General features: G+C 49.9%; 3 protein-coding genes across 9 annotated transcripts in view; 1 reads left to right on the forward strand and 2 right to left on the reverse strand.

The window, feature by feature from the left end:
- The window catches only part of WWP2 (WW domain containing E3 ubiquitin protein ligase 2), a 43,494-nt gene extending 42,181 nt beyond the window's left edge, over window positions 1-1,313 (reverse strand). For 2 of the 3 annotated variants that reach the window (XM_075101085.1, XM_075101086.1), the window contains exon 1: window positions 1,223-1,260. Coding sequence is in view for 1 of the 3 variants with exons in the window: in XM_075101083.1 (XP_074957184.1) it covers window positions 1,223-1,268 (46 nt within the window). In the remaining 2 variants the exon portion in view is untranslated. Of the gene's footprint in view, window positions 1-1,222 lie in introns of all 3 variants that reach the window. The other variant, XM_075101083.1, reaches the window with a different exon arrangement.
- Window positions 1,314-1,320: 7 nt separating this feature from the next.
- On the forward strand, window positions 1,321-4,152 carry NOB1 (NIN1 (RPN12) binding protein 1 homolog). The gene is made up of 9 exons (XM_075101087.1): window positions 1,321-1,469; window positions 1,549-1,681; window positions 1,785-1,918; window positions 1,989-2,060; window positions 2,167-2,304; window positions 2,401-2,619; window positions 2,925-3,022; window positions 3,168-3,312; window positions 3,567-4,152. Exons 1-9 carry the CDS (start codon window positions 1,392-1,394, stop codon window positions 3,834-3,836), a joined length of 1,287 nt encoding a protein of 428 aa, XP_074957188.1. The 5' UTR covers window positions 1,321-1,391; the 3' UTR covers window positions 3,837-4,152.
- A 1,002-nt stretch (window positions 4,153-5,154) lies between these two features.
- Window positions 5,155-17,745, reverse strand: part of NFAT5 (nuclear factor of activated T cells 5) — a 72,559-nt gene continuing 59,968 nt past the window's right edge. For all 5 annotated transcript variants that reach the window (XM_075101079.1, XM_075101078.1, XM_075101081.1 and 2 more), the window contains 3 exons: window positions 14,859-17,292; window positions 13,393-13,639; window positions 5,155-12,486 (listed from right to left, as the gene is read on the reverse strand). In XM_075101079.1, coding sequence (XP_074957180.1) covers window positions 13,401-13,639; window positions 14,859-17,292 — 2,673 coding nt within the window. In that variant the 3' untranslated portion in view covers window positions 5,155-12,486; window positions 13,393-13,400. The remainder of the gene's footprint in view (window positions 12,487-13,392; window positions 13,640-14,858; window positions 17,293-17,745) is intronic.

Consider the following 17,745-nt stretch of genomic DNA (forward strand, 5'->3'; position numbering starts at 1 on the left):
GGATCCCCAGTCCTCCCTCACAGTCAGGGAGTCACGGGAGCTGCTTTTGCTCCTCTCCAGCCACCCCCCGTGGCAATGCCAGCCTCACCAGCCCTGCCAGCCTCACCAGCCCTGCCTCCCTCTGCCAGCTCTGCCAGAAAAAGCTATCTGAGGTTTGTTAATCGCCAAGCATTACCTGCCACAGAGGGATTTCCACTTCCCAGCCCTTGCTCCGCACACGCATCCCCTCGCCACTCCCCTGTTCCCGCTGTACCCCAGAGCTGGGGCGCAGACTGGAGCCGCCGTGACATGCCTGCCTTGACCTCGCCGACTCGCCCAAGCGCCCCATTGCAGAGGGGGACCCCAGGCCAGACCAGCTGGCAGTTTCCTCACTGCACCCTCCCGTGTAAGGTGACAGCAGAGACCCTTTGTGTTTGGGCTGTGTTTATCCTTTTCTCCCTTTTAAATCTTTACTCTTTTCCACACTTTCTCTCTTCCTAATTCTACAGCATTTCGCTGTCGCTTGCTCCAATTCCCCTGGCCACATCAAACGCCTCCCGGCCCTCAGACCCCGCGTTCAGCGCCGTTCCCCAGCGCAGCCTTCCTCTCCGGCCGGCCTCTTCCCACTCCCGCACGCTCCGTTTACCGCTTAAACCCCCGGCCGAGCCGGCTCGTCCCGACGCAGGCCTGGGGCGGTCTCTCCTCCCAAAGCCGAGGCCTCCCACGGGGCTCCCGCCGCCGACGGCCCGGCCTCGGCTCCTGGGGCAGCCCCACCGCCGTCCCGCTACCGCACGGCTCACCGGCGAGGCCGCAGGGCAGCGGCAGGGCCGGGACAGCCTTCCCGGGAGCCGGAAACCCCCCTCGCCGGCGCCGGGCCGGGTTCTGCCCGGCGGCTGGAGCCGGTTCGCCCCGCACAGCACCGGGCCGGCCGCCGCGGAGTGGGGGGTCGAGGTGGGGCAGAACGACCCCACCGCCGCCAGGCTCCGCGGGCCGCGCCCGCCGCCCCCGGGCACCGCGGAGGGCAGGCGGCGACCGGGACAACCCTCCCCACGGGCCCCGCCGCCGCGGGAGCGGCCTCCGGTGCCGCCCTGGGGCGGGTAGAGCCCGCGGCCGAGCAGCTCCCGGCACCCCACCAGGCCCTGCCCGCCAGACGGGAGCGGCTGTAAGACCGGGCGGGGTGGGCCGGGGGATACCGGCCTCCTCCGTGTCCTCCCCTCCCGTCCCGTCCCGCCACCCAAGTTACCGGCGACCGCTCCGCTCCCGCTTCCGGCTCCAGCACCCGCCGTCATGTGACACCGGCCCGTCACCTGACCGCGCCGCCCGGAAGCCGTCGCGCCGCCGTTCCCGGCTCGCCCCGCGCGGACTACATTTCCCGGCGGGCAGCGCGGCGCGTACGGGTGGCGGCGAGGGCCATGGGGCGGGCGGGCATGGCGCGGGTGGCGCACGTCGTGGCCGACACCGGCGCCTTCCTCAGCGCCGCCCCGCTGCAGGTACCGGGAACGGGGACCGGGAGGGGGGAGAGGGAGAGGGTGCGGTGCGGTCCGGTCTGACGGCGCCGCCGCCCCGCAGGACATCGCGCAGAACCTGTACACCGTGCCCGAGGTGCTGGCCGAGATCCGCGACAGGCCGACGCGGCGCCGCCTGGCCGCGCTGCCCTGCGAGCTGCGCCTCCGCCGCCCGCGGCCCGACCTCCTGCGCCTCGGTGAGTACCGGCGCCCTGCGGCCCGGCCCGGCGCCCTGCGCGCTCCCGGAGCCCCGGGGAGCTCCGGCCCGGCCCGACGGCCCCTTCCCTCCCCGCCCCGCAGTGACCGACTTCTCCAAGAAGACCGGCGACTACCCCAGCCTCTCGGCCGCCGACCTGCAGGTGCTCGCCCTCACCTGCCAGCTGCAGGCCGAGACCGACGGCCTCGGTTGCCTCCGCTGGGAGCCCCAGGACAAGGTAGGGCCCGCCCCCGGGATGGGGCCGCGTCCCCGGGGCGCCCCGCCGACCCCCCGACCTGCCTCCCCAGGTGCGGCTCAGCTCCACCCCGCGGCACCCCGAGGCCCCCCTGCACCTCGCCGGCTTCCATCTGCCCGCCAAGGTAAGGGACGGGGGTGCGGTGCCCCGAGGTGAGGTGCTGGGGACAGGGGCGCAGCCCCCCCGGGCAGCCGCAGGCGAGGGACCCCCAGTCCCGTATCCCCCCACAGCACAAGCGCCCAGGGAAAGGCCAGCGTCAGCCCAGCCCCGAGAGGAGCGCGGTCCCATCTGAGAGCGATGAGTTCAGCTCCTTCCTCTACTGGCGGGCGCCCCTGCCCAGCATCGAGGAGGAGCTGCAGGAGCTGCTGGTGAGACCCAGGGCCTCCCCTCCTCGCTGTCCTGCTGCCCCGCTTTCCGACCAGGAGCGTGACACGTGCCAGAGCTGACTCTCCTCTCCACCCCAGAAAGCTCAGGCCGTCCCCGTTAACCCAGAGGCCACCGAGGAGCACCAGAGCTCTGAGGATGGGGCCAGTGCTGAGGAAGAGGAGGACGAGGAGGAGAGTGATGACGAGGGTTGGATAACACCCAGCAACCTCAAGCAGGTCCAGCAGGACACAGGGCACTGTGACGCTGCTCCCGACGGCGTCCAGGTCGGCTGTGTCACCACTGACTTTGCCATGCAGGTGGGTGCTGGCTGCTGCCCCGCACAGGAGCGCGGGGGGCTGGTGGGGCGGGCCGAGGGCAGGTTCTCAAATTACTCAAACCTCTGGGCTGGTTGTCTCTGTGTGCTGGTTTAGAGGAGCCCGTTGCCGAGTCCCCCAGAGAGCAGCTTTGTGACAGCTCCTTTTATCTTAAAAGTAGCCAGCTCTCTCCATCGCAGAGGTCTCTGCAAAGCCCGCTGGCATCACTTCTGTCAGCCTTTCGCTGCCTGGGCTGGCAAACCCCGGTTAAAGCTCACGGTGTCGCAGTTTCTCCCTCCTCGTTGCAGAACGTGCTGCTGCAGATGGGGTTGCACGTGCTGGCGGTGAACGGCATGCTGATCCGCCAGGCCAGGAGCTACATCCTCCGCTGCCACGGCTGCTTCAAGTGAGTGTGTGCGCGCGCAGAGCGGCGCTGCCCTTGGCACGGGCACGCGGTGCCTGCTGGGGCTGGGTGGATGATCTTGCTCCTTGGCTAAGCCTGTCTTCCGCAGCCCAGGGAGCAGTAAACCCCCTCTGTACCTGTCTTGCAGGACCACTTCGGACATGACCAAGGTTTTCTGTCCCCACTGCGGTAACAAGACCCTAAAGAAGGTTGCGGTGAGCGTCAGCGATGATGGGAGCCTCCACATGCATTTCTCCCGCAACCCCAAGGTGCTGAACCCCCGAGGGCTCAGGGTGAGTAGCTGTATGTGACGTGCTGGGCTGCTGCTGCTGGGATGAGGGCTGGGCTTGCAGCTGGTGGGCTGGAGGGAACCAGTGCTTTGGGACCCAAAACAAAGCTGCGATCATCCTTCAGATGTTCCACTTGACCTTGGGGCTTTCAGGCTTCATTTGCTCAGCTCTCCTCTGGAGGCCTGCAGTCATCTTCACGTCCCTTTGAGCAAGAGCTGCCCCTGAGGCAAGTTTAACGACTGCTTTTCTCTTGGCAGTACCCGCTGCCAGCCCCCAAAGGAGGGAAGCACGCGAACAACCCTCACCTCGTGGAAGACCAGCCCTTCCCGCAGCAGCGGCTGTCCCGCAAGGCCAGGCAGAAGACTAACGTCTTCGACCCCGACTACATCGCCGGAGTCTCGCCCTTTGCGGAAAATGACATCTACAGCCGCGCGGCCAACCTGCAAATCCGGGACGCGGCCCTGGGTGCTGGCAGGAGGCGCCTGAACCCCAACGCCGTGACAAAGAAGTTCGTGAAGAGGAGGTGAAGGGCAGGACTGGGCCCCCTGCAGCCGGTGCCGTGAGGGAAGGACCAGCCGCCTGCGCCTTGCATGTTGCTGCCTGATGGCTCCGGGAGGGCGAGGCCTCTCCCTGCACTCTTCGAAGGCAGGGGCCCGGCCCTTCCTGCCATGCTTCTCTGGTGCCTGAAGAGCAGCCATGCGTGTTCGCTGGGTTTGGGGCGACTCTGACCTGGGCTGGCCTGCCCGAACCAGGCGGAGCTGGGCAAGGTCGTGGCTTCCCTGCTCAGCCCCCACCCAGGACCCTGCAGGAAGCGGCCGTGTTGCTAATAAACCCAAAACCCACTGTGCCGTGGCTCAGTCTTGTTTCTGCAGCTGCCTGTGGCAGGCTCGTGCCTTCCTCTGAGCCTCGAGAGGAAGAGGAGGGTTTCCTCAGGGTGTTTTGCCCTATGGCCCCACCGTGGCACTAATGAGGGAGCCCGATAATTAGTGCCTGCAGCAGGGCTGGCAGCTCGGGGCTGGCAAAAGCCAGCAGCCGGGGGTTGCATTTGCCCCCCTGCAGCATGGCCACATCTGACGCTGGGGCAGCACCAGGGAAAGCCTTTTGGGATTAACCTGCTTAACCCTTTCACAGTAAAGCCCTCGGCCCAGCTCTCGGGGTGAGGACAGTGTTTCTTCTTGCCCCCAGTGCAATTTTTCAAGATTACACAAGCTTACTGATCCCAGCAGCTGGCGCCATGGCCCTGCTGGAGGCGACAGCCCTGGAGGAGCTCAGCAGGAACGGGAACACGCTCCTGAGCCTCAGCCACCCCCAGATCAGTTTTAGCACAAATACACCAACGATGCAGATAAAGTGGGCCTGTGCTAATTCTTCTGGGCAGGCAGTTAATTACAGTCAGCTCTCTTTGGGCCTGGTGCCATCGCCTCCCTCAGGCAGAATAGCCCCCAGACCATCCTGGGGGAGCCCTCTACATCCCCCGCCCCCAGAGGCAGAGCCCTGCTTTAGGCAAACTGTGACAACACTTTGAGCGCTCTGTAGTTTGCAGGCTGGGGGTTGGGTAGTAAAACCGGTAGTAGGGATGGTTACTCTGGACTTAACCACCATAAAATCAGAAAGAAACATTGCAGTATTTTTTCTTTAAAAGCACACACACGACACGGTGCCTTTTATGCAACAACTCCAGCAGATGCAGCGCAGGCACAAATCATCGCGGGCTCCTGCCTTGCCGGTATTTCCTGACCCCGGCGCCATATGGTTCCCAGGCGGGTTTATTCCGTCCTGAAGAACGGCCACATTCTCCCAGGAGAGAGAAAATGCCTTTGAAAAAACCACAACAAGACTTTACACTGCAAAATGAAAACTTTCATTGTTTTATTCTTGACTGCAGCTGTTTACAGAAATATAGTTGCGAGTATACAAATGTCCCAATAGAAGCAAAATATTTTTATTTTTTAATATTCAACAAGTTATCACAGGATAGCTAAAAACATAGATGCAAATGAAATATCCCCTCAGAACAAACTGAAAACACCGGGTATCAGTGCTTTGAAAACCCCAACTACGAAAGCCATATACACAGAAATGCAGAGAGGAATATCTGGTGCTACTTTCACATTGCAGGACAGTGGAAGAGGCAGCTCAGCAGTCGATCAGTGTGCTCCAGGAACACATGGCAGAAAGGCGAGTCAAACACTCAAAGATGCAGCTCGTAACAGAGGTAGAAAGCTCTGCTCTGAAGGGTTTTGGAGCTTACTCGTTAATAATGAGCTTAAATCTAAATAGTTCAAAATTGCCTCATTTCAAATAGTGTCCAGAATAAAAAAAAACAACTTCAGGAATACTGTGGCCGACTAAGCGGAGCAGTGGAACACGCTCCCAGTTCTGCAACACCCAGAGGTGCCGCGCTCTCTCCTTTCAAGAGGGATCTTCCCTCATCCCGACCTCCGGGACAGCCGCGCGCCTGCGTGGGGACCCACCTGCACAAGGACCTTCCCCGACTCGCAGAGGGCCTAAAAGGACCATTTAGGTGATCTGAACGCAGGACCCTTCGCTAATCTGAATCCTGGAGCCCGTGCACAAAACTGCAACGCTTCCCAGTGGGCTGCTGCTGGGCGTCGGGGTTTTGAGTCCGAGCCAAGCACTTGCAAGCATCAGCATCCCACAGCGAGCAGGGAAATCCTCCGATTCCTCACCCCTGTCCCAGTACACTTCAGTGTTATGAGGGAATTTCATGAACTGTAACAGCAAAAATTATAGAAGCTCTCCGGAGGCAGCGGAGATCAGACCTGTGAGCCGATGGCTCAAAGGGGAGACGTAAGGACGTGTCCTTTGGCAGAGGTGCTTTGGTAAAGCCTGTACCAGGACAATGATGTCTATCGACCAACCTAAGGCCGCGCTGCAGTGGGACACACCTGATTTGGCGTGAAGACTCGTGGCGGACAAAACACATGCTACTTATTTTACGATCTGGATTTCTTTGAGTTTAATTTCTCACACAATCTGTAAGAAATCAGGGCAAGTTGGAGCAGGGTTCCTCACGGCTAGAAACCAAGGAGAGCTTTCACCAGCGTTCAAGGAGAGAGTTTTCTAGATGGTGACTGTTGCAGTACAAAGCCAGTAAAAAAAAAATTAAAGGTGCCTGCCTTTGTCAGACCGGAGACAAGAGCAACGACAGATCGAGCGTCACCTTCCCAATCCAAACCAACCCAGCTGAGCAGCAGCCGGGTCCTTTGCTCTGCAAGCACAGTTAACCCCCGCTGGGAGAGCGCTGCTGCTGTCAGCCCACTCCTCCCGAGCACCACGACCACCGCTATTCCCTACCGGCACGAGCTGCTGGGAGACCGAGCGCGGAAAAGGCCCCGAGGTCGGGAGCCGCCTGAGGACAGGTGGCGGGGAGCACGCCAGTGCGGAAAGCCTGTGCCGCCACGGCGCTTCCTGAGCCCGCCCTGCGGGCAGGCTCCCAGCCAAGGCTGTCAGTTCTACCGTTCCGCTAACGCCACGTCTGCAATTATTAATAAAAAGATATAAAAATATAAAAAAAGCATAGAGCTGTTTTAAACCCATGGATATTAGCGATGTTCACAAGCAGAGCGAGATTCTGGAGCAACATTACCAGCAGCGCCACGTGTACAGTACTGAAAGGTGTTCATACAACTGTTAATGAATTACTACAAAAACCTTGGTAAATAACCTCATACTAAGGAAAAGTAATATTATTTCATGTTTATAAAAATGTAAATATAACAGTATTATATGCATGTGTCTACTAGCTATTTATATATATAATAGATATGATTCCTCTATATACAGATATATAACCCTAGAATATACAGGCATTGCATATTTACATACCTATACAGATCGTAAGACAGGAAAAGCCTCTCCTGTGTCACCCCTCAGAGCCCCACACGCAGCCACAGAATTTCACGAGTACACTTTTACAGGAGTTGGCCTGCTCCTGCACTTTTTCCTCCTACCTAAGTAACGTTTATCAGACTTCCAACAGAGATCCTCGGCGCGCGGTTCTCAGCCCGCGGTGGCACAGACGGGCGCCTGTTTGCAGGCTCGGGTGACTGCTGTCGTACACACCTGGCATGATTGGTCTGAATCAACTGGAAGTGCTCACATCCCATCCCAAAAGACTACTCCAAATTAAGACAAAAACCCTGAACAGACAAACAAATCAACTCATTACCAGTTTCCTTTTAGTGTCTAAAATGACAGAGCTGCCACCAGGCCCGCAGGAACACAAGCACCACCTAGTCCTTGAAAATACACTTTACACTAATGAGAAGCCACCAGTGATGAGTATTTTCCTCCTTCTCACCCTCCACCTACCACTCATAGCTCGGAGCATGCAAAGCAATTCATCCTCCTTGTGCCTGCTCTGTCACTCAGATGAATACCCATCAATCCCTCGTACTCCCTCTCCTCTAAGTACCCCGCAACGGGAACGCGACGGCTCGCCACGGAGGCGTGAGATTCCAAACCTGGAAATTCTAACTCTTGACGAGCGTGCACGCCTGCACACACACACACACACTCTCGGGGAAACTACGTGTAGCTTTTTCAGTCCAGTAACAACTGTTTTGATTTTGCTTTTTAATAAGTCACCTTTCCTGCTACTCAAGTAGTGATTTAAACTATGTCTTAACACAAATGCAAGCTTGGCTCGTTTGGTGTTCTGAGGACTCTGGAAAGATAATAAGAGAGTACAAAAGCTATTCAGACAAGTTTTCTTTTTAGAAACTATATCCTAAATCAAAAACACAACAAAAGCTTTTAAAAAAAAAAGTTTGACTTATCTAAATTAGGGGAATGTCCACTGATACAGCTGCCAGACTCGGTATTTCCAGTAAAAAAACCTGCCAAAAGTAACAAACGCTTAACTGTTCATGCTTTATTCTGCCTTAAAACTAAATAGGAAGTAACCACCCCGTCGGTAATTAAAAGTAATTATAATAAAACGGTTGGTGATTAAACATCCCCTTTAAAACAGCAAGGCTGAAATTATTTCTTGAAGTATTTTGACGTGAAAATAATAGCAAAGCATTTGGCTTGAATAACTGCTGAAAGATCAGACAGCAAAGAGGCAATTAATAACAAAACGTGGACTTGCTAATTAAGCACAAAGCACCATTAACTTCCTACCAGAGGAGATGTTTAGCTAATACTGTGCATTGTGTTATTCATATGATTTTTTTAATATGTATATACACACAGAGAGCGCGTATAAGCGGACAAGAGAAGGTATGCTGAGGTCGCGACTGGTGGGCAGCAGGTACGTCTCCCTAGATTTTAAGCTGTGCCGAGAAATCGCCATTCCGTAAAGCACCACGAGCCACGGACGCCGTGCAGAGCGCGGGCCATGGGTGCTGCAGGGGCACGTACAGGAGAGCGCGGCCCACATTTAATACGGAGGATCGGATTTAACGATTCTCTTAAGAGCGAGCTCAAGCAGCAGAAAAAACAAGATACAGAAAACCCACCCCAGCGATGCAGCTCTGCAGTTTTTCATCTTTCACCTAGTAATATCTTCTGTATTTAATTGCTGCTTTGTGGATACGATAGTAACTTTCCCTTTATAATAACGTCAGGAACTTTAAATTAATAGAGACTAATGTCTCAGTATCTTCTAACTTCCTTAACCAAACTGGACCAGACCCGATACCGCCACCTCACCTCACCTCCGCAGGCCAGCGCTCCGTCAGCCCACTGCTAACAGGCCGGCCCGCGTGAGCACGCGGAGGAGTAAACATGGGGATTAAAAAACAAGGCAGAGTAAGCTCCAATTATCAATATCAACTGCTTAAATCACAAAAGTAAATGTTCAGGACTCTGATAAAATACAGATGCGGCTCACGCTGTTCTTGGGCCTTTCTGCCATGAAATCCTGCCGCCTGTCTTTAAGCTCTTCATGGGCTTATCAAACCTCTCTTTATCTCCTGTAACAGCTGTGTGCAAGCAGCAGCTCCAGCACTAATCAACCGCTGAGCAATCTCTTCATTCATAAGACAAATACTTTTTGTAACCAAATCACATGTTCAGTGTTGTACATTTAAACATTGACCTAAAATGAACAGGATAAATTTAACACAAGAAAAGGTGTTATCCAGAAGTGAAAATGTGATAGCACAGCCCTTTTTTTTTAAATTATTATTTTTACTTTTTTTTTTTTCTCTTCTCTTCATAAGCGACCTAAAACACGCACACAATTCAAACATACCCTTCCCCTGGAGCTGTAGCAGTCTTGGTATGAAGTTCTCTTTTGGACACCCATCTTGTTAAACGGAGAATTGGTCCCTGGTGACTCGGCACTGACCAGCGTACGGACACACCCCTTCGGAACAACGGAACAAACCGAAGCAGCACACAGGTGAATTTATCATTCCTATCACTTCTGTGTATGAAGGCCCCACGTGACACCCGACAGCTTGTCCTGGGACTGCGATCCTGCAAAAGCCACCAGTTCATTTCCGAATAACTGGCTACCAACTTCCACGGCCACCTGGAAGTTGTTTCAGTCCATAATTCTCAGTCTTCTACAAAGCCTCATGCCGCATTTAGTCAACGCTGCAAGATTGCTGTTTTCATGTCATGAACCATAACAGGATTTTGTTAATAATTTGTCCTGGGGGGGGGGGGGGGGGGGAGGGATCACAGAAAGAAAAGGTATGGTTCAGGGTTATAAAGCAGCTCTGGACATTATGAAGCAGGGAATTCTCTTTTACCATGATTAAATTTTTAAACGTTTTCGCATAATCATAAATTAAGAGTTAAAACACAGAGGCGCTAATAATAAAATATTAAATAGACAATGATAGTGGATAGAAGCTGAATGGCTCATTCTGAATGAAACCCCATTGGTTTATATACGCCTAAATGCCTACGGGTTTCCTGACTAGATCGTATTGCTGAGTGACAGACACATCAAAACACACAGTGAAGCTCCTCATAGCCAGCTGGAACAATAAATTGCCTGATGGAATGGCGAGAGATGAACAAGTTATTTATGTTGCAAAAAGTACTTAAATACTCAATAAAGACATAACAAACCCCACCCCACCCCACTGTTATCAGACGCCACGTTGTGGTAGAACATCAGACAAACTCACAAATTTACCACAAAAATGTGTGGCAAAAAGAATATTATATATATATGTATATATATAAATTTTTATATTTATGCCAATGTACTCACTCAGTACAAATAGCAAAATAGTATACCATTTCCTAAATACAAAATATAGCTTTCCAAAAAAATGAAACACACATTAGATATAAACCATCCAAAACTTGAACGATTGAAAACTGTATTCAAAATTAAATGACCCAGAGCAGGTCTCTTTCTGAAAAGTTCCCTTCATATCGGCAAGAAGCCTTACTACTGAAAACGTAATTCAATGCCTCTCAATGAGAGAGAGAAAGAGAGAGACAGAAAGAGAAAGTGAACGTTATGACAGACTGACAAACAGGAAAAACCATTAAAACAACAAACAAAAACTCTACACGGCTCAACTAAGCACACAAGTTAAGGGGAAAACACACAGTAAACAGACTAGAGAAACTTAAAAACCATTTACAGACTATTCTTTGTTATTTAAAATAACAAAAATGAAAAATGACGTGATACCAACTACACTCTACCAAGGCATAATAGCCATACATGACAGCTGTTCGGCTCTAACTGCGGCAACAGCTTCCTACGTGCAGAAGGAGAAGAAACAAGTATCTGAATGAGGCTGTAGTGAGATATCACAAAACTGTCCAGATAGTTGGAGCACCCAAAAAATTCACATGCCTCACAATACAACTGCATGGTCTGGAGTGGGTTGTTTTTACATTCTGTAACATCAGTCATTTTTTTATTTTTTTTTTTTTTTAATGGAGACATGACAATCTAGAAACAAGGCTCGGGGACTGTTGGTATTTAAAAAAAAAAATCACTTCAAAACTTCAATGAGCTCAATATGCCACAAAGATGCAACAGCTCAGGATGAAGTGAAATTTTCAAGAATGCTTAAAAATGACATGATTTGTCCCGTACTTGGGAGTTAAGTCAAGCTGAGGATTTACATCAGCAACAGCTGGAAAATGACTGGTGAAGGGGGATTCCTGCATTGAGAAGGTGGTGGAGAAACTGCCTCCTCTTTCCTTAATCCTTGATTATTTGTCAAAGATACACCTGACTAAGCGATTTAATGCCATGGATTTCTAAAAGCTGCTTCTGATCTTTAAAGCCAGTAGCACTTTTATGTCTTTTTTAAAAACACAATATGAAACTGAGGGAGAGAGAAGGAAAATCACAAGAACGAAAGGGAGAAGGCTGGTTTGAGGCTGGATAGCACAGCTTTACCGAGTTCTAACCCATACAATCAGAGTGGGAAACGAGGAGTTCTTTCCTCAGCCAGGCAGAATGTTCCTTTCAAGCTGAAGGTATTTTAAGAGGATAAGATTTTAAGAGCAGAACTTAATTGAAAGCTCCCCTTCATGTCTTCATTTTGTTAGAGCCACCAAACCCTTGCTCTACGTACAGTTACACGTAAGAGACATGGAAAACCATTAATCACATTCTCAGATGGAAAGCACCCACCTTTGGCTATCTACAGTAGCAAGCAATTCCCTCCTTGTTTATTACAGCTATCAATGATATTTCCTCACTGCCAGCTACTGCAATTAACAAATCGCAGGATTAGCTCTCCCACTCAACTGTAAAACACGCGATCCCTTCACTTACTGACAGCTTTGAGTCATGGCTCGTGTCACAGGCATTCGATGTTTCTGCTTCACAAGCTTTGCTAGTCGAAAGAGGGGATGTGAAGAAGGAAGAGGAGGAAAAAAGTAAATGTGGTATCACGTATTACCTTCTAACGACAATAATACCTGACCAGATATGCTTTAAATTGAAAGAGCACCCCACTGTTAATGAGGTTTAGGAGTCTAGTACCAGTACTCTCCCGTGCCCTAGTAAAACAAAGCATAGCTTTTCAGCATTATTGGCACTACAGATCCCAAATACTATGGTCATAGCCTCAGGTGCTAGACGCTGCAATTGGCCACGTGTGTGCTCTGTAGAGAAGAGGGCCGCTTTTTGACAGAAGCAATCAGTTCCACACCACCTAATCCAGAGTCGGAAGGTCTGAGAGGATCTGGGAAATCACTTTTTTCTTCACAGAATTTCTGCAGGAAAAAAAACAAGGAAGCAAAAAAGTTAGGCAGAACTCGCAAGAGTCATCCTCTTACTTCTGTGTAGTTCCTCCACCCTGGAAGTGTCCTTCACATGCAGACACGAAGGTACGAGCGAGTATCAGAATGCAGCACTCTTCCGTAGAGCAGGATTACTCTCCTTTCACTCTTTTTTTTTTTTTTAAAGTTCATAACTTCATATACAAAACAGTTTAGGTTAGAAAATGAAGTGTATCACTTAAGGGAAGGTTATGGGGGATTTAGGATGGCAGAGTTAACTAGAGCCAAGTTACACACTGTGGGCAACACTAGATTCCAGAGCCCTCCTGGTTCTTGGTACTCATTTGTAGTCAAATCCTCGTTCACCTCTCTGAAAAAGGCACCCCTCTAGGAGCAGAATGTTTCCTAGTAACAGCCGATTGTGACAGCTCCCTTTTAACAAAGCCTCAGCATGTGGCACACTCTCAAGGGCTGCCATATTCTAGCCACATTACGTTATTGTAACCCAGGGGGCAACTTCAGAATAGTACAGACTTGAGGTGTTATTTACTCGATAAGCCTTAAGTCTTTACCTACAGTCATCTTGCAGAATGCTTTTATCTGCCAAGCTGTCAGTGGTCTACTCCCCCTCCTAATGAAGTACTAGACCGTAACAGCAGATGACAAAAATACAGCAACTGAATGGCAAGGCCAAGTCTCAACCAACTGTTTCATACAAATTCTGACCACTGACTGTTTTTAATAACTCTTCATTCTAGCCACCGGTATCACATTCTTAATTCAGCATTACTGGTATTTTAGCTGTCTCTCAGACCACGGTGATACACTCCGAAGTGAAGACTTCCTGAACAGCAGAATGCGTGGCAGGAAAGAACCCAGAAACACAAACACATGACTTACTTGACTAATTAAAATGAGCCAGCCATATTGTTCCCTTGGTTTTGCAATGACACAAGCAGATCATCTATTTTCTCAATATTCTGATTGGTTGCCATAGCTGAGGGTAGCGGAGAAGTCTCGGATATCTGCTGGGAGAGCAGCGCTGGCACTGCTGCTTGTCCCTCGCTCTGCGGCTGACCTGGCTGACTTATAGCCATCAACTCATCCGGCAACGTAGCTGGTCCAGAAGTTAGCAGCTGCCCACAGTCTGTTAAGCAGTAAGTGAAGAACAAAGGACCATTTAAATCAGGTTAATACATGCAGTGAATTAGCTAACTTCTTTACATATATCCATACTGACAATAAACCGTGTAGAAAGTCACGCGTGCCTTTGCGACAGCCTTTGCTCACCACTCCCTCAGGGTATAAGCACGAGTTCAAGGTGCACACATTGAATATATGGGGACTCTGTATTACGACCAAACACTACTAACACCCCAAAGACAGGACAATACTTAGCTAGAAGAAAAACAAAATGCATGGCATTAAGCATTGGGTATGCCAATCCTTTGTCTTCATTAATTACAGACGTGTCTTTCAGGTCAGCCAAGGTATCCACTAACTGCTCCTGTAAATCTGCAAACAGTGTCACACCTCCTACCATTTCGAGCTTTATCTTCAGCGTCAGGGAAAGGCTTGGCCTGACTGTCAACGGCAGCAGAGCCCACGTGCAGGTACACCCACAGACCAAGTACACAGCTATGGCTTTCTGCCCGGATCTTTTTAAGATGCTATAATCACCATCTGCATCTGCTACCTCTGGAGCTGCACAGGTACGTACAGCCCTGTACAGACAGGTTAAGGGATCTGTGTCCCGAAGAACTTGTCATGGAGGCTAGATTCAGAGATGAGATACGGAAAAGTGCCAGCTTATGAAGTTAAAGGAGTTTCAAATACACTTCCATAGACACTTCCCTGGGCTACACAGCTTAGGGGGGGAAAAAAAAAAATCCTTCCTTTCAACAGTGTGTGGAGAAAGCCACTGCATCAACTGTGGAAATCAAATGCAGCATGAGCAAGATTAGTGGAGCTGTCTTAAAGAGGGGGTAGGTTTGGGTTTGTTTTTTTTTAAATGTGTGTACATGTATTTTATCTATTATTTTTATATGTATTGATAATGTTATATATCATATTTATACATAAATAAATATACAGACAATTTTCAGATTGTTTTGTCACATTAATCCTAAGATGACCAACAGTCTTTAGGCTAAGAGTTCTCATGCAAAATCAGCAACATAACTGTACATTCAGAGCAACATGATGACTCCGTATATTCTCAATCGTAGTGCTCCATTACTTGTTTCAGGATTTTCTTTTTTTTTTGCTAAGGAGATATGTTAGAATTGAATAATCATTGTCTTTTGGGCTCCAATTAGTAGCTCTTCTAAACTGTAAACTCAAAATCAGGCACGTACACCACTTACTGTTTTGAATGCCAAAGAGGAATATTCCTGATGTTTGCTGAGACGAAGCAGGAGAACTCTGCAGCTGGTTGATAGCACCTCCTGCTGTGTTGTGAAATAAAGCAGCTTGCTGCTGCGGAGGAGAAGCAGTTCCTTGCATTCCTGCCATGCTGTTTTGAGAAGAGTACATGGGAGACTGCTGCAGCTCTTGCTGGCTCATGCTGTTCTGCAAGGCAGACATGGAAGCTGAAGAGATGAAGAGGGTGACTTGTTGCTCTTGAGAACTTGGCGAGCCTTGGACCAGCTGAATCTGGGGCGAGTTATGGAAGATGGCTGGCTGCTGTGCTTCAGCCTGGTTGGATCCAGGATTCTGAAGAGAAGACACTGTAGTCTGACTCTGGAATTGCATGGGCTGCTGCTCCTGGTTCATCGGCGCCATGTTAGTCTGTGGATGAAAAATGGACTGGCCTTGCTGCTCCTGATTGGTAACTGGGTTTTGATTTGGATTGAAAATCATGTTCTGCTTTTGAGAGGCAATTGTACTCATTGCGTTTTGATTACTGAACATCATGTTCTGCTGTTGCTGCTGCTGCTGCTCTTGAGATGGAGGGCTACTCTGAATAGCAACTATCGAATGCTGAGGCTGGAAGATAGCTCCTTGTTGGTTCTGGGGAATTGAGCTGGACTGGATGGAGCCTAATGACACTTGAGACTGAAACAAACCTTGCTGAGCAGGCTGAGTCTGGGGCTGTTCTTGGGGAAGCATAGAACTCTGGATATGAGATATCTGTGTCTGCTGCTGGAAAGAAGTCTGCTGTTCAGTGTTTGTTGCTGTCTGCAGAGGAGAAATGGAATTTGGGCTTGTAAAGAATGACATCTGTTCTTCCTGAGTTGCAGCGTTGCTCATTGAACTCTGGGAAAGGAACATGTTGGCAGACTGCTGGTCTTGAGGAACTGAAGAGCTCTGTAATACCCCCATGGCGTTCTGCGAGTGGAACATTGGAGGCTGCAGTTGGTCTGAGGAATTAGTACTGGTCTGGTTGTGGACAATGGAATTTGGACTGTGAAAAATAGAGCCTTGTGCTTCCTGTGATATATTTTGAGCATCACCAATAGGATTCTGAGAGTGAAAAAGCTGAGCTTGTGAATGTGGAGACTGCTGCATAAAGCTTCCCGACTGAATAGACATGATTTCTCCACCCTGCTGGAACAGACCACCTCCTTGTTGTTGAGTTCCACTTGCCTGAACAGTCATCATGGTTTTGGTAGATGAAAAGAGATTAACTTGAGATTGACCTTCTCCACTGTGCTGCATTTGAACCATTGTCTGAAATACAGTACTTTGCATCTGTTTACTCTGACCTGAAGCTTCTTCTCCATCTGCAGAATTTGATGCCGGAAACATAGTAGGTCCGTTGTTGGAGACCTGCTGCTGAGCAATAGGAGTAGTTTCACTTCCAGAAACACCAGGAGATGAAGAGAATAATTCACACTGCATTTGCATGTCTTCGCTTGTTGACAACCCACTCATTATGTGAGAAGCCTGCTGGTAAACAGGTGACTGTTGGAGGGCGCCGTTCCCTGAAGTTGTTGAAGAGAACAAATCAGACTGCATCTGCGTTGCAGCTTGGCAAATGTTTTGTTGGATTCCTATCACCATTGCTGCAGAAGTCTCCATCGCCTGCTGCTGCTGCTGCTGCTGTTGTTGTTGATTGGACAACGCATTTTCAGGTTGTGAGTGAACGTTTTCAGCTCGACCAGGCAAAAGGTTCTCTGGTCTGGAATGGACAGCTGTGTCTGATGAGGAAAATATCCCAGAATTGACGCTATTTTGTATCTGGCTAACTTGCTGAAAGATATCTGCGTTTAGCTGATCTTGAACATCCTCACTGCTGTCTGAACCAGAAAATAAAACAGAAGATAACTGCTGTTGAGCTTCCAATACCTGCTGCACCAAGTCAACATTTCTATTGCTGCCAGTGGCGGTGTTAGTTGGAAAATTTCCAGCTTGCAGTTGCTGTATAGTGTTCTGTAACTGACTCACGCCGCTGGCTGACGAGAAAATACTTGATGAAATCTGTTGCTGCAATGCCTGTGCGGGTTCTGAAAGCGTAGACTGTTGCTGTTGTGATGCATCAGTTAACTGTGACAAAGTGACTACCGTGCCATCTGATTGCAAGACTTCCCTGGTTTGGGAATCTCTTGTTTGGAACTGTGCAGCTTGCTGCAATAATGCATCACTGTTCTGCAGCTGAGCCGGAGCAGAGACTGCTGAAAAGCTACCAGGCTGGGAAATGTCCTGCGTTTGGATAGTAGTTAGTGTCTCTGGATTATACACCTTCGGCTGTATTTGTTGCTGGTTTTCATTTTCAGAAGGTAGATGGGAAGCAGAAGTTGATATGCCAGACATACTGTTTTCCAATGTTTGTTGAGTTGGTCCAACCACATTTGAAGCCTGAAAATTGCAATATATTAAGCAACTCGTAAACTTATTCAGGTTATGCTTATAAAATTTTTACCAATCCACTATGTTCAGGAAAGACCAGATGGGAGATTTGATGGCTATGCATCTCTCCATATGTAACCTAACAAGTAAGCGAACGACTAGCAGTGGAAATGCTACCTCAAGGAAAGAGTCAAGGTACAATTCAATTAAAGCAATGCTAGGAAGCGATTAAAATAATATTCTTACAGTAATTTACTAGTTCTGTGTCACCGGACAAAAAAAATTCTTCATAGTATCACTAACTGATCGATCTGTTTGAAGGCAGGAAATTGTCTATCATTTTAATCACGCTCTGTGATCGTATGTTTTGCCCAGACCGATATCAGACACGACGTTTTCCCCGCTATTAGAACATGGGCTGATGGGTAGATGTAACTAAGACTATTAAAGCCACTGCCTTCA

The sequence above is a fragment of the Phalacrocorax aristotelis genome, chromosome 8, assembly GCF_949628215.1.
Source record: "Phalacrocorax aristotelis chromosome 8, bGulAri2.1, whole genome shotgun sequence".
Classification (NCBI taxonomy): Eukaryota; Metazoa; Chordata; class Aves; order Suliformes; family Phalacrocoracidae; genus Phalacrocorax; species Phalacrocorax aristotelis.